The 15,640-nt window shown below is 57.0% G+C and overlaps 4 protein-coding genes across 4 annotated transcripts; all 4 read left to right on the top strand.

Moving 5' to 3' along the window:
- Positions 1-3,201: 3,201 nt before the first annotated feature.
- On the top strand, positions 3,202-5,169 carry CH63R_09463 (Hexose transporter; the record flags this gene model as incomplete). Its single annotated transcript, XM_018304437.1, has 5 exons — positions 3,202-3,327; positions 3,391-3,679; positions 3,752-4,196; positions 4,322-4,730; positions 4,840-5,169. The coding sequence occupies 5 exons, from the start codon at positions 3,202-3,204 to the stop codon at positions 5,167-5,169; spliced, it is 1,599 nt and encodes a 532-aa protein (XP_018156460.1).
- A 1,413-nt stretch (positions 5,170-6,582) lies between these two features.
- CH63R_09464 (uncharacterized protein) lies at positions 6,583-6,882 on the top strand (the record flags this gene model as incomplete). Its single annotated transcript, XM_018304438.1, has 1 exon — positions 6,583-6,882. One exon carries the CDS (start codon positions 6,583-6,585, stop codon positions 6,880-6,882), a length of 300 nt encoding a protein of 99 aa, XP_018156461.1.
- A 972-nt stretch (positions 6,883-7,854) lies between these two features.
- Positions 7,855-9,291, top strand: CH63R_09465 (uncharacterized protein; the record flags this gene model as incomplete). Its single annotated transcript, XM_018304439.1, has 1 exon — positions 7,855-9,291. The coding sequence occupies one exon, from the start codon at positions 7,855-7,857 to the stop codon at positions 9,289-9,291; it is 1,437 nt and encodes a 478-aa protein (XP_018156462.1).
- A 3,390-nt stretch (positions 9,292-12,681) lies between these two features.
- CH63R_09466 (Carotenoid cleavage dioxygenase 1) lies at positions 12,682-14,717 on the top strand (the record flags this gene model as incomplete). Its single annotated transcript, XM_018304440.1, has 2 exons — positions 12,682-12,852; positions 12,960-14,717. The coding sequence occupies 2 exons, from the start codon at positions 12,682-12,684 to the stop codon at positions 14,715-14,717; spliced, it is 1,929 nt and encodes a 642-aa protein (XP_018156463.1).
- Between the last annotated feature and the right edge of the window lie 923 nt (positions 14,718-15,640).

Raw genomic sequence — 15,640 nt, forward strand, 5'->3', positions numbered from 1 at the left:
GGTGGGACTGTTAGAAGAGCGTAAGTCGTATGCATGCGATGGACCCGGCAATGAATTGTTGAGCACGCCGCAATCGTGTCATGATGGTACCAACGGGCAGGTAAGGGTGCGGGCATGCAAGACGACGGCTGAGATGAAGTTGTCGGAGGCGGAAAGATTCTATAACCTGCGATGCCTGCCGTGATGCCCTGCAGACGTATGTCGATGGGACCTGGGGAAAGGCGCGAAGAAGGACCGAAAGAGGCAGCGGAAGTGCGAGCGAATGCAGAGACGGGGGAGGGAGAGCAAACTGCATGATAGACGACGCAGTACTGTGCAGTGTGTGTGTGTTCGGACAAAACCAACGGACCAAGGATCAATGTGCTAAGCTTTGGGCTGACTGGGGAACGATGACCGGGATGAGAGTCAGGGCCAGGTCCAGGGCCAGGACATGGATGTGAAGTTGGGATTGCAAGTTGATCATGTGTATAATCTGTACGATGTAGTTGACGGGGACTCGCGCAGCAGGAGCAGCTATTAGTGTATCCGAGTTCTAACAATCAATAAGCTAAGAAGCAATTTTTTTTTGTTAATGGCAACAATGAACGGCGATACTTTAGGTGGTGTGAGGGCGCCGAATCAAAAAGCTGGTCGGTCATGGGAGTCGATGGAGGCCGCTGACGTTTAGGAGCCGAGTCGACGATCCAACGGCCAGGGGCTTGTTTGGATGGCCGGCCAACTTCATCTCATGATCATGATGGGCGTTTAATGCAAAGGTGGTTGAATTACAATGAGTTATGCACCTCCTCCTCCCCGGATGGAAAAATTTTGCGGCCAAAGAGATTTCAGCGAGAACAGAGCAGCCCATTGTAGTGGTGCATTGCCTTGGGACGAGGGTAAGGGAAAGAAAAAACAATTATAGGAATGACCATCTCCTGATGAGATATAGCGAGAGAAACAGCGGAGGACAGGAGTAAAGTCGTAACAGCGAATGAGAAGGGGCGTCTGAGGCGTGCGGATGGGGCAGAGAAATAAGGAAACGGGCCGAAAGGGAGTTTGGGGGTCGATCACGACAGGGGGTGGCCGGTCTCGACATACTTGATAGTACACTACAATTACAGTACCCTGTACTCTGTACTCTGTACAGCATTTGGAGATGAGGGGGAGGAGGGAGTCTGGGGTAACACACACACTGAGCCGAGGCCATGCGTTGCTTGATAGACACGTCCCAATGAGTCGGGACCAATGATGGAGATGCACGATGGCAAGTTGCATGTCAGATGTCTTGGAACGAGTGGGCAGGAATAGGCGCTGGTCATGAGGGACGTGATGGTGCATGAGCGAAGAGGAAGTGGGTGAGTGAGTGAGTGAGTGAGTGAGTGGGTGGGTGAGTGAAGCCTGGATGTGAAGGGTGGAGTAGGCGTTGTGTGGAGAGTGAGAGCCAAGAGTGAGTGAGTGAGTGGGCGAGTGAGCCTGAAGAGAGCCAAGAGAGGGATTGGCATGTCAAGCTTTGGGGAGAGTCTTGGGATGGGGTCGGGACGGCAGTTGGCGAGGTGGGAATAGTCTTGGCTGCAGTTTCTCTTCTTGCTTACAAACAGATAGATACTGTAGGTCATCTACTTGTTAGCTACTCTTTCGTTTATTCGCTAGGGAACTGCACTTTCTCTCGGTCTTCATCGGCTCACATTTCCCATACGAGGAATCCGTCACCAGCATCAAAAAGCAACAAATTGGTAGGCGACTTTTTCCACTGTTGAGGCGACGGCAACCCCCATGAACGACGAGCAAAAAGGTTGTTATTGTACCGTCTCACATCCCCTTGCAAATCTCCAAACCCTTCCCATCCACCCCCCGCCATCCTCCCCCGTCATTTTGTCTTGTTCCCCCCCATTCTCCAGAAAACCTTGCCAAACATCTGGAAAGACAAGCCGTGGGGATTGTGGACATACGGGGGAGTAAGTAATCACAGGACACACATACTTCTGCTCGCCGGAGAAAAACTTTTTCTCGTCACCCGCCTCCAGTTCAGTCCAGTCCAGTCCATGGGCAGGCAGTGAACACAAAAAGATCCATAGCTGGCGGTGTTCTCCAGTCCAGAGTATCCGCACTGCTTGCGCCCAACACCCGGTGAAAACAAGCATGAGCCTATCTATTGCTAGTCTAGTCATGTCGATCGATTCCGAGTTGGTCCTACCTATACACATGCCACTATCTCGTCGACCCTTGTCGTGTCCATGTGCCACTGCCGTGTCCCGAATTGGTCTATTACATCTCACTCACGTTGATCTCCACAATGCCTTTCTTTGCCTAACCGAGAATATAGGTCGTCGGCGACTACTATCTACAAGTACTCAAGCTACCTTGCCTCAACGGTGCACCCAGAAAGACGCCGGATGACAGAAAAGTTACCGTCAACGCCCGCCTCAACGTCTCACTGGTGTGAAACGTCCGCCATCAGGCCGAAGCTACCCCAGGATCCCCTCATCCTTCACACCCTCATCGCTAGTGCCAGTGTCCTCTCTCTCCCACCCTGCTGGGGCTCGTTCGTTGTTGGGGAGGGGTGTGCCCCATGGGGGGGACCGTTGCGTGCGACTCTACTCAGTTCTTTACACCAGGTTACTAGACGACAGGATCGGACAAGATATCCACAAACAGACATTCCTCGTCCTACTCTTCTTTTTTCTTCTTCTTCTGCTTTTCCTTCACCACTCACTCAAGTATCCAATACCACCTGACCGCACTCGAGGTGCATGACTAGCCATGTACTTGATTTGATGACAATGTTCTCTCCCTCCTCTGTCTCTCTCTACCTCTTCACCCACCGACCATTTCATGGCATGCTGGCACGTTCCCCCGTTCCCCACATCATCTTGTCTGAACTTGAGGCCCATGACAGTAACAGGGACCTGGTCGCCCTTGTCATGGCCTGCATAACCTGGGCAAGTGAACTAGTGTAGTTTGCGTCGTGCCACCTCCCCCCCCCCGCGCCTTGTATGATCTTATGTGGGAGCTCCGCGTCGCACTGCTCTTCCGGGGAAAAGTTTATATGCTCGACGTCCCCCCTCCTTATGCTTCTCGTGCTCCTCGTGCTCAAATCCTTCCCGCTACTCAACCCTCACAAGACGGAAACCCGAGCAACCTGTAGCCCCCTCCCCCTCTTCGACCGGCTCGATTTGAACTTGGACGCCAATCAACTCACCTCAAACACCAACCGCCGTCACCATGGGTATCAAGCCCGCCGGCGTGCCGGGCAAGGCCTGGCCGGCCATTGCCATTGGCTTCTTTGTCGCGTTCGGAGGTCTGCTGTTTGGATATGACACCGGCACTATCAACGGCATCCTTGAGATGGTATGTCCGCAACACCCCCCCCCTTGACCAACACACCGTGGCCTCGGAGCTGACCATCCCCAGTCCTACTGGCAACGCCTCTTCAGCACTGGATACGTGAACCCCGCCGGCAACCCCGACGTCTCTCCCTCCCAAGAGTCCGCCATCGTCTCCATCCTCTCGGCCGGCACCTTCTTCGGCGCTCTGGCCTCGCCTCTCCTGGCCGATTCCATCGGACGTCGCCTTGGCCTTGCAGCCTCTTGCTGGGTCTTCAACCTCGGAGTCGTCCTCCAGACGATTGCCACTGACATCCCCGTCTTCCTGGCCGGCCGTTTCTTCGCCGGATTCGGCGTCGGTTTGATCTCTGCGTTGGGTAAGTTCCCCCCCTTTCCATCTCTCCAGGATCCGTATACAACAGCACACCAAACTGACATTGTCCCCCCAGTCCCTCTCTACCAGTCCGAGACCGCTCCCAAATGGATTCGTGGTGCCATTGTCGGCGCCTACCAATGGGCCATCACCATCGGTCTGCTGCTGGCCGCCATCGTCAACAACGCCACCCACAACCGCCAGGACACCGGCTCGTACCGCATCCCCATCGCCATCCAGTTCGCCTGGTCCATCATCCTTTTCGTCGGGATGATCATCCTTCCCGAGACGCCCCGGTTCCTCATTAAGAGCGGCCACGTCGACCGCGCGACCAAGGCGCTGGCGAAGCTCCGCCGCCTGCCCGAGAACGACCCGTACGTCGCCGAGGAGATCGCCGAGATCAAGGCCAACCACGACTTCGAGACCAGCATCGGCACCGCCAGCTACCTCGACTGCTTCCGGCCCCCGGTTCTCAAGCGCCAGTTCACCGGCATGGCCCTGCAGGCGCTGCAGCAGCTCACGTACGTGGCCATTCACCCCCCCCCCCCCCCCCCCCCCCCCCCCCCCTCCCCTCTTCCCTCTTAAACCTCCCAATACAGGGGTGTAGAATCAATCATCTGTTCTAACAACCCACTCACGTGTCCAGCGGAATCAACTTCATCTTCTACTACGGCACCCAGTACTTCCAGAACTCGGGCTTCTCCAACGGCTTCGTCATCGGCATGATCACGTCCTCCATCAACGTCGTGTCGACCATCCCGGGCATGTACGCCGTCGACCGCTGGGGCCGCCGCCCGATGCTCCTCTGGGGCGCCGTAGGCATGTGCGTCTCGCAGTTCCTCGTCGCCATGCTGGGGACCCTGACCACCGGCCAGGACGACGCGGGCAAGATCATCGTGTACAACCTGCCCGCGCAGAAGGCCGCCATCGCCTTTGTGTGCATCTACATCTTCTTCTTCGCGTCCACCTGGGGCCCCCTCGCGTGGGTCGTCAACGGCGAGATCTTTGGTCTCAAGACCCGTGCCAAGTCCCTCTCCCTGTCCACCGCCACCAACGTGAGTTGTACCCTCTCTCTCTATCCCTCTCCACTCTCTCTTTCTATCTATCTCTTGTCAAAACTGGCCAGCCAACGTACTGACGCTTCTAACCCCCCCCCCTTCTTAGTGGCTTCTCAACTGGGCCATTGCGTACGCCACCCCTTACCTGGTCAACTACGGCGACGGGTACGCCAACCTGCAGTCCAAGATCTTCTTCGTTTGGTTCGCGTGCTGCTTCCTCTGCATCGCCTTCGTCTACTTCTTCATCTACGAGACCAAGGGCCTGACCCTCGAGGAGGTCGAGGAGCTCTACGCCGAGGTCAGCGTCGCCAGCAAGTCGGCCAACTGGAGGCCCGCCACGACCTTCCGCGAGCGCCAGGCCGCCGAGGGCGACAAGGCCGTGCCGCACAACAGCGACGGCGACACCGCCCACCACGAAAAGACGGTCGATGCTTAGACGCTGCCTTCCGGTTCGCGTGCATGGAGACGTCCGTGTTGGATGTCATGAGCGGGAAGCCGTCAAAAAGGCTTGTGTACACATCGATGGGCGGGAGAGATGCCCTTTTTTCTTTACTTACATTTTGTTGAGATACCACCAGTTAGATACATGAATGACCCTTGGGGGAATGAACATGAGTACTACTATGCTGCGCATCATCATCATTATCATCATCATCATTATGATTACAAATACATCCGACGTCCTCTGCCAGTCAGACGGGTTGACTGGAAACCCCTCAGTATGTCGGTATCCGTATCGCGAGAGGTCATCATGTCAAGCCACCAGCTCGGCCAGAGAGTCATCGCCAAGGGCAGCGAAGACCAACTCGTCACGCGGACTTTGGAAATAGGGATTTTAGGTCCGGGGTTTTAGCAGTTGAACTCTTCGCCCGCAGATCCAAAACTGTGACGACAAAGAGTATCTATCCCCCCGAGATTCGTACCCGCGCCGCGGACCTCATAAGCTCATGGCCCGGCTGCAATGCGGTCCAGGTTCCGGCATCCCCTGACTGGTCGGTCCTCCGGCACATCACTTGGGTCGGTCGCCTTATCTTTCGCCATCCGATGATCAGGCAAGGTTTTCCCATGCCCGGAACTTGTTTACCGTCGATCTATTCTTCATACCGTTATTTTCCCCCCAATCTCCCTTTGGCCCAGGCTTCGCGCTGACTACGTTGTATTGGCTGCTCGACATGTCACCTCAGCCCTGTGTTTACCCCCCTCGTCTTACAAATCAGCGCCCAGCTCCTTTTTCGATAGGTTTCCAAGAAAGTACACACTGTTTTTAAACCATGCCGTATGACTCATGAGTCCGTCGTCGGCTCCGCGCCGGCTACGGCCTCGTCCGCTGTTGGCTAGTTGAAGGGAGGTGTTTGGCTGCGATGAGCATCCTGTCCGCCCAGAAATTTGTCCGGTACTCCGACTGGGTATCACCGCGCATGATGCCTACCTTTGAAGCTTATCGTGACTGCCAACGTCCTTCACGTCACATATCCCGTCCGTTATCGTGATACTAAGTGTGCCTTAAAGGGATCCGGGATATGGTGAGAAGGATTAGCAGGCTGTATAACGGGCGCCCGTGTCGCCGATGAGGGACTTCTAATGATTGAAAGGAAATCCATGAATCCATCAATTAGACAGGTTGTCGCGGCGCCAGTTGTTCATCTGTCTGTGATGCGTTGGCCTGGGGCGAATATATAAGGCGACGTCGTTCCTCGGGGAGAGTAAAGAGTTTTTCATATCCTCACGACTGCAAACCTACCCAGGACACCCTCTTTGAACCACGTCTCAGTTCACCAAGAGCGAGGAAACAGCTCATTCATCGTCGAGTACCAAGAAAGTCTGAACTTCATCAATCCTCTGCATCACAATGGCCTCTCGCTACCCCATGCCACAGACGTACAGTCGGCCCGCCAGAGAGAAGACCGGCTCCCCTGCGTCAACCTCGAGCTCGATCAAATCCCTCTTTAAGATGCCTCAGTCCTACCCTGTCGTCTCGGCGTCAGCGTCAAGGTACCCCCTACCAACGGTGTACACCAACCAGAAGACCTCAAAAAGCACACCGGCGGCAAAGGCACATCATCCCGCGCAGAGAACGAGTAGCCCGAGGGCCTCGGTCGAGTCGTGGGATACTATCGACCGGATCAAGGAAGAGCAGACCCACGTCTGAGCCGGGGAGAGATGTTCGGACAGCAAAAGAGCCAGGGGAAGAGTTGTTCTTTGTTACACCAAAAATCGCGGAAAATCTATGTCGGGCTTCTCTCAAGACGGGAGAGTTGGAGGGCCATGTAGTGAGGATCTTGGGGAAGCCAGCGTAGTACTTGTCTGGACGGTCAGTCGTTTGCAGCTGTTTCTCGTCACATTTTGTTCCTTGCGTTAGCCTTAACAAACATTACACGATTTACTACGCTCCGTTTTGTCATAGAGGCAGAAAGAATGTGTCATTTCTCTGCCGTTGTTCTGTTTGATGAAGCTTGGAGGATCGTCATGGTGCCGTGTTGTTGGCTGTCAGCTTCAAGCTGTTTTCAGAAGCAACAGGATTGACGAGACAACGGCTGCGGTGCAACGGCAAACGATTCGGCAGGGTGTCGTCTTATTGTCCATGTTGCCGACGAGACCATTCTCCCTCGGGGCCCTTGATTGCTTCGGCGTGGGCTAATGACAGGGTTTCTCGGCCGCGGGACTCGACCTCTTTGTTTCCATCCCGGCATGTCTGCTGGATCCGGTTGATAAACCCTCCGGCACGGGACACAAGAGACCCATTGTTGGAACCGACAACCTGACGAGGGAATCAGTTCCATTGTTCGCTCAACTGCTCGGGCGACTCTACCGCTGCCGACTCAGGGCGTCTTCTATCCAAGCATTGTTCGGGTTGAGACTTTTGAGAGAGAGAATCTTGAAAACAAGCCCGGCCTTCGGCTTGCCCTTGTCACCGAAACGACAATAACAGATGCCGTTGCGCACATAAAACACCCGATTCTCTGCCGCTCACAAGGAACCAAATACTTCTTCGTCCATCGTCGCCGTATCCTACACGTTTGCAAGCGGGCTTCAAAGTGCGAAGCCAACATCAAACTGAACCCTCGCTCACCGCCTTTGCATCAACCTCCTAAGAACCCCCCTTCCTGAGCCAACCGCAGTCATGTGCATCAAACACACCCAGTTCTACGAATGCCCTACGCAGTCCCACAACACCCCCGAGAAGCACTGCGTCAGGACAAACATCCTCTGCTCTCAAGTCTTCCCGTGCCCGGCGCTGCAGTGGGAGAGGCGCGTCAGCCACTACGACTTCATGTGCCCGGGCTGCTCGGGCGAGTCGCCCGCCGTGCCGCGGAGCATCCCCATCGGCGACGAGTGGGCCCGCGACGAGCTGCAGGATGAGGCCTGGGTCCAGAGCTACCTGTCCGAGTACTGCCACTCGGTGCTGCTCTGGGTCCGGAGCCAGTGGGACGACGAGGGCGGTGTCACGGAGACTGAGATGGCCGAGTCGTGGTTCAACGCCTTCTTCATGGAGCGCCGGTGCAAGGAGAAGGACCACGGCGTCGGACAGTGCCGCTGCGACGCCAACGGGCCGCTGTCGTACTTCTACAACCCGACCGCCGCGGCGCGCCGGCACCTGACGGACATGGCGGCAGACAAGTTCGAGAGGGACGCGCGCGTGCAGTGCCCGGCGATGCAGGGCGTCTTCGCCAACCGCCACATCGCGCTCTCGGCCATGTGCAGCGAGAAGAGCCTCCACTTCACGGACGGCATCGCTCGCCAGCCCTTCTTTTCGGAACGGGCCATCAAGCGTCGGCGGAGGACCCTCCAGGACAGCCTGGACCGCGCCTCCAAGACGGCGGAGGCCTTGGTGTTGCAGAATGCCGAGTCCGCCAGGTCCGGCGGTGGATGGACGGCCGCGCACACGCTGGAGATGACGCACGTGTCGAAGCGCGCCAGTCTCGTCAGGTTCATGGGCGAGGTCCTGCTGTACGACAGCGGCATCTCCAACAGCCGGTTCAGCCTCGCGGTTTCGTGGCTGGTCCACATCATCCAGGTGCCGGCGTGGCGCACGCAGTCGAACGTCGAGACCCTGGAGAAGCTCGCGCGGATCGCCAACTCGACGGACCAGACGCCGACGCCCGCGAAGCCGTTCACGTGCCTCGTCCAGCTCATCCAACAATACTACTTTGGCAAGCGCGCCGACTGGAACGGACACGTGATGAAGTACAAGGCGCGGCGGACCCTATTCGACGCGGTAACCCGGCCCGCCGACGCCGGGAGGGATCTGAGGAATGCGCAAGGCCAGGCCCGGTGCCCCATCTGCAACGAGTGCTACTACAAGCCGCCCCTGGTCCTTCCCCAGATTCCGCATCCGGGCGTCAACATGTTCGTCCACGGAGAGCCGGCGTGTGAGATGAAGGACTGCGGGTGTCTGTTCGGGCGGCGCTGCCTGTTCAAGTGGATCACAGACAGGAGGGCAGAGGGAAAGGAGCTCGAGTGTCGGAGCTGCGGCAACGACTTTCCGGCTGTGGAATATGGGCTGGTGGAAGCCAGCACGGGGTATTCGATCAGGAAGGACCACCCTGGTGAATTGTAGTTGACCAAGGACGTTGAGCAGGCGGTATCTCCCAGGAGTCTGGATGAGCAGTGGTGGATTCGGTATCACGTTGGTTGGAAGCCGAGCAGGGGGATGGATGGCGTTTGGGGGGTTGAGTCTTGTAAATCAGTAGCATGTCGACAGGGAACTTGCCCTAGATGATCCTAGCGATTTCGAGCTTGTGTGAGAGCAGATGAGTTGACTGGTTAGTGTGTATGCCATGGACCGTCTCGTTGGACTCGTGGAAGCATAGTACCCAGTCCTGACTCCAGTCCAGGTTACTGCATCCCGTTTGCTGTCGAGTCGCCCCGACTATGCTCCAGTGACACTCCTACCTAGCCAAAAACTCGAAAACTCGGAAATTCGCTTGAATCCAATTTTCGTCAAGCCTCTCAGACTCTTCCCGTTTGCATGAAACGAAACTCGTGATTTGTACGACATGAGCCATTCGGGTCGGAAAGTTCCTTCGAGCTTGTCTTCGCGGACTGGCCGGAGATGTGGCTTCGAGGGCACATCGACCGAGAAAAGCGAGGCTATGGATGGTATGTGCAATTAACCTGCAAACACAAAGATTCGGAACACTCCATAAAAAAGCTGCCGGGATATCTGGAGTCGTCAGACACGCGGGAAAGACGTCCATTCATGGCTGGGCCAGGGTGCAACGAGGGCGTCATGTGGCATGGCGTGTCTCAGGCCCGTAAGGGAGAGACGGGGCTTGGAGTCTGGAGAACCCGAGTACGAGATCCCGTCGAGAAGCACGAAAGAATACGAGACATTCAGCCATATCTTAGGGTAGACGAGGCGGTCGTTGGGCGGCGATAGTGATGTGTCTTTGACAGAGGTGTGTGAGGTTGAGCCGGGCTGTCATTGACTGGGGATCCAAGACCCGATAGAGGTGGCGTTCGATACCAAGAGCCGCCGCGACAAAGCCACACCGTCAAGGTCTCATGTAGGGGGCCGCGACTAGAAGAGGCGGTTGGTTGGATGGAGAGATGACGATGGCCGTTTCAGGGTGGAATGCCGGATGGAAGAGGAGGATTCTGGGATCCTGGAGGAAGAAGAAGAGGAAGAAGCAGACGAGAAAGAAGGATATCGAGGTACGTACCATCTGTGGATGTTCCAATGTGGCATAACGAGCCAATGGGAGCCGTTCACTCTTCCGAGCGGGACATGTAGGCGAGACCTCGCTTGATTCGCTCGCTTACCTGGGCTAGCGCATCCTGCCTGGAAAGGGAGGAGAGTACGTACGGAGCAGGGAATCGGCGTCCCGGCCGGATGGATAACATGACTTGCTTCGCTTATTGCGCCGCGCTGAGTCGTTCTTATTCGTCTTCCACGGGGGGGCTTCCATGATGCAGCATTGCAGCATGCAGCACGGAACGGCGGGTTTCTTATTTGTCGCCTTCTTTCGATCGGAACGAAACGAAACGAAACAAAACTGCCATCCATCCCTTGGTTGCTCTTCTACATTTCGCCTCCCTGGCTGCATAGGTATATAACCACGACGGCGCGCTTGGCGTTCCTTGCCCATAGCCAACTATACACAATGGCGCAAACATCGCCATATGCTTCCTGGCCTCCCTTTCGGTCGCCGAGCTGTCGGACGAAGCAGAGACATTGATCGCCAAAGGCCGTCGTCCTGTTGCATCCATCTCATCTGACATGAGCAAGTGCGACCACTCAGCACTCACATGGCCCACGTTGCATCGGCCACGCATCCGCATACCCTGCCATGGCCGTCCACTGATTTGTGGCACAGAGTATATGGCACGCGATGAAACTTGACGGCTCGCGAACCGAAGGAAGCTTCTTCGATGGCACCCTTGGCTGACAGAAGCGGAATCCCGGGATGCCGGGATGCGGTTCTGCAACACCTCCGACTACCTAACTGACAAATGACAACTGACAGCTGTGGGATGGATGGATGGAGATGGCTGGGTGCACCGGCCACCAACAACAGCACATGCTCAGACAGAGAGAGAGACAGAGGAAGAGAGAGATAGAGAGAGAGAGAGAGAGAGCCTGGACCATTTCCACGTCCGACAGTTGCAATTCGATGACGACGCCATGCCGAGCTGAGGTTACGGCGGGGACCCTCGGCCTTGCAAACACGCCGTTGAAACCGCGGCTCTTCTCGCTCGATGAATCAATGATGACATGCATTTCCGGTCCACCATATCCCACTCGTTCCGGTCCTGACACAACGCGAAAACAGATGAATAATAACGACAAACCCTTGGCCTGATTGTTGTAATATCTAAACCATCTCACCCCTACGAGCACTCCTATTAACACCAAGCCACTCACTCTCGTACCACACACCAACACACCAACACAACAATACACTAATACACCAGCAACGATCACCAACACCAACGCACCAATATTCGGTACACACACACGCACACACCAATACAACATCTACAGGACGCGGCTTGCAGCCCTGTTCTCGTACGTCTGCGCCGACCCGAAGGCTGGGCCCGTCTCGTTGCGGCAGCACACTCGCATCGGTCACTGCTTGGTATTGCGATTGCGGCCTTTTGGCATCTCATTCTGTCCGCTACGGCCGTACCGGGCTACAGCTTCCCCCCCCTCCAAACGGCGCATGGTAGTCACTTCACCAGTCCACTCACTCGCCTCCATCACGGCGACACCCGCTCATACGTCCGTAACCGACTTTTCACCATGAATCCTGCACCCCCCGACCGCCGGAATACTGACACTTTCCGATAGTTCACCCGTCGTTCCCTTCGCCTCCTCACCTCTTGCAACGAGAACTTCCCGCGCTCTCCACCATCGTGCGTGCCTGGCGCCTGCGTGACAGCTCCAAGAGGCGCACATTCCCACGCGGTACGGCGCACCGGTTGTTTGCTGGACGTTGGCGCTTGCACACCGTCCCGTCCCTTGTAAGTTGACACCCCCATCGTCGCTCTCTCTCTCTCTCTCTCTCTCTCACACACACACACATTTCACCTACCATCTACTTAAAAAGATCGTCATCCTCTTTTCTCTTTCCCATCTCCCGCCCTGCACCTCGCCAAAAATTCCTATCACAGTACGCAACCAACTTGGCCAATCGTTGACCCGTGAACATGGATTGCTAGACACCCGAGTGTTTCTTTTTTTCCGTTGAAGAACCGTCGCTGCAAGCCGTGCCTTGACCGGTCTCGTCTCACTCAATACTCACCTCACTCACCTCATCGAGTCTCATCGCGTCTCATCGCGTCTCACCGAAAACTGCCACAACCTGCTAGCTGTTTCCGGCTCTGTGTCTGCAAATTCCAAAAGCAACTCGCTCAACTTCAGATCCGGCCAGAGGGGGGAAAAGTATACTTTACCCCTCGGCATTCCGCTTAGAAAAAGGACATTGCAAAAATCAAACAAAAAAAGATGTCCACCACAACCATCACAACTTCTGCAACACCAATCGCCATGACCTCCGAGGCCAAAATCCCCGCAAGGACGGTGCGGCGAACAGCGCAGGATGAAGCGGCGGACCTGCAGATGTTCAAGGAGAACAGGCTGAGAGCGCCATACGATGAGTGGCCCAATGAAGCAGGCGTAGGTCTCTCTCCCTCTCTGTCTCTCTGTCTCTCTCACCCATTGCTTCACCACCGCCATCTATATGGCGCCCTCATGACGGTGTGTCACCGACTAACACGAAACAGTTCGACGGCCTCACCGAGGAACGCGGCCCCATCGAGCTGACCGTCCAGGGCCACATTCCCGCCTGGGCCGCCGGCGCCCTCTACCGGACGGGCCCTGGAAGCTGCAAGGTCGAGGACACCCCCAAGGGGACCTACTACGTCTCGCACTGGTTCGACGGCTTCGCCCACACGCACAAGTTCGACATCGTCGCCCCCTCCAAGGCCTCCTCCTTCGCCCACGGCCGGACGCGCGTGCTCTACTCCTCGCGGCGCCAGTGCGACGAGCTGGTCGCGTCCGTCAAGGCCACCGGCCACCAGAACCGCTACACCTTCGGCCAGAAGGCCGACCCCTGCATCGGTATCTTTGGTAAGTTCATGGGCGTCTTCTCAAAGGGGGACGGGCCCAACATCTGCGTCGCCGTCAGCGCCAACGTCCCGGGCTTCGACAGCCGGGAAAGCGACGACGACAAGGAGAAGAGCGGCCAGGAGGAGGACAAGCGGAGTGGCGGCGAAAAGAGCGACGGCACACCGGACCAGAGCCCTTCTGGATCGGGCCACCGCAACCGCGTCCGCAGCCTCTGGCTCTCGACCGACTCGAGCCCGCTGCAGGAAATCGACCCGGACACCCTCGAGCCCGTCGGCATCGCCACCCAGGACAGGCTGCACCCGGACCTGTCGGGCCCCATGTCGTGCGCGCACGCCCAGCGCGACCCCGAGACGGGCGACATGTACAACTTCAACCTCGCCCTGTCCATGACTTCGACGTACCGCGTCTTCCGCACGAGCGCGGCCACCGGCAAGACGGACATCCTGGCCGCCATCTCGGGCGGCGACGCCAAGCCGGCCTACATCCACAGCTTCTTCCTGACAAAGTCCTTCGTCGTCCTCTGCATCCCCTCGTCCCACCTGGCCTACCGGGGCATGGCCGTCCCCTGGCAGCGCAACATCCTCGACGCCATCGCCCCCTTCGACGCCGCCAACCGGTGCAGGTGGTACTTTGTCGACCGCCTCCACGGCAAGGGCGTCGTGGCGTCCTTCGAGACCCCGGCCGGCTTCTTCTTCCACACCACCAACGCCTTTGAGGAGCCGTCCGCCGACGGGCCCGGTCTCGTCGATGTCTTTTGCGAGATCTCGGGCTACCAGAACCTCAACATCCTCCACAACCTCTACTACGACGTCCTGCTCAACCGCAACGACGCCACCACCAAGTTCTGGACCGAGAACGAGCGCCTCAACAACGGCTACGCGAGCCTGCAGCGGTTCAAGTTCCGCCTGCCGGACCCTTCCCGGGACGACGATGCCGGCACGTCCACAGCAGCAGAAGCAGCACCTACAGAACCCGAACTCCTCGTCTCGATCCCCGCCCCGCACGCCGGCGAACTGCCGACCATCAACCCGGACTACCTCACCCGCCGCCACCGCTACGTCTACTCCCTCTCGGACCGCGGCCTCAGCACGCTGCTCGACACCATCGTCAAGACGGACGTCGACACCCGCGAGGCCCTCATGTGGGAGTGCCCGCGCGCCCACACCCCCGGCGAGCCCATCTTCGTCCCGCGGCCCCCGACGGCGGCGACGGCCGCAGACGGCCGCGCGACTGCCGTAGCCGAGGACGACGGCGTCATCCTCAGTGTCGTGCTCGACGGCACCACCCAGCGGAGCTACCTCCTCTGCCTCGACGCCGCGTCAATGACGGAGCTGGGCCGGGCCGAGTGCGACTTCGCCGTCGGCATGGGGTTCCACGGCATCCACGCGCCCTCGGGCCCGGGTATGGGGTGATTTGGGGTCGCCTGCATCTCCGTCTCTCCCCCTTAACTGCGACGGCACTCATGAATGATGAATGAATGAATGGGACCTCTTTTTGTTTGGCATCACTTATTTTACAAAAATGCATTTGGTCTTTGGATTTCGGGCGTTGAGGACGTGACGGGCGAGCGTCACTTTTTTGGGGGGTTGGGGGGGGCACCGCATGGACTCAGCGGCCGCCACGGGGGCATGGAAGAGCTGGTATTGGGCGTCCTTGGATCATGTAGTTTCCTGTTTCGTGTGAGGTCCTTTGTTTACTACCCCCCCTTGGGCTACATCACACCCCGGCAGGCGTTTGTCTTCTGCCGATAGGGTGACTTTGCCCAGAAGTGTGAGCCGCCATGGATCAGACCCATGCGTTCCCCCATAGCCCTCTATCATCGGTCAGTTCGTGACATATCACGAAGCTGTTGAAGGCCAGCTCAGGAAAGCATTGTCATCTCTTGTAGAGAATCAAAGAATATCTAACCACCCACGCACTTGACAAGTGACACAACGTTTGTTTAACATAGAGGAACAATAGAAATTATATTTAGGAGAATGCATCATTCTGGAATGCTGGCTGTAGCTGTAAGTAAATGGTCGTGGCACCCATGATCTAGGACGCCTTGCTGTGCTGCCGGCCCTACCTCGATAACCATGGGCGGCCGGCTATTGTATGACAAAGGGAAGAAACGGAATGACGAAAGTGAATGCAAGCGCGGCGTAAAGCAGCAGGGTATCTCCAGCTCTCTCTCTCTCTCTCTCTCATCCTCCACTATGCCTAAAGTGCCTCAACGCCGCGTGTGTGTTTGTTTACCCAAAAGAACAAGAAATAAAATCGAGAAAACAAAGGAAAAAACAAGCGCCTCTGCTCCTTGAAAATGCTGTGGAACAAACCCTCATGTCAACATACG

The sequence above is a fragment of the Colletotrichum higginsianum genome, chromosome 6 (assembly GCF_001672515.1).
Source record: "Colletotrichum higginsianum IMI 349063 chromosome 6, whole genome shotgun sequence".
Classification (NCBI taxonomy): Eukaryota; Fungi; Ascomycota; class Sordariomycetes; order Glomerellales; family Glomerellaceae; genus Colletotrichum; species Colletotrichum higginsianum.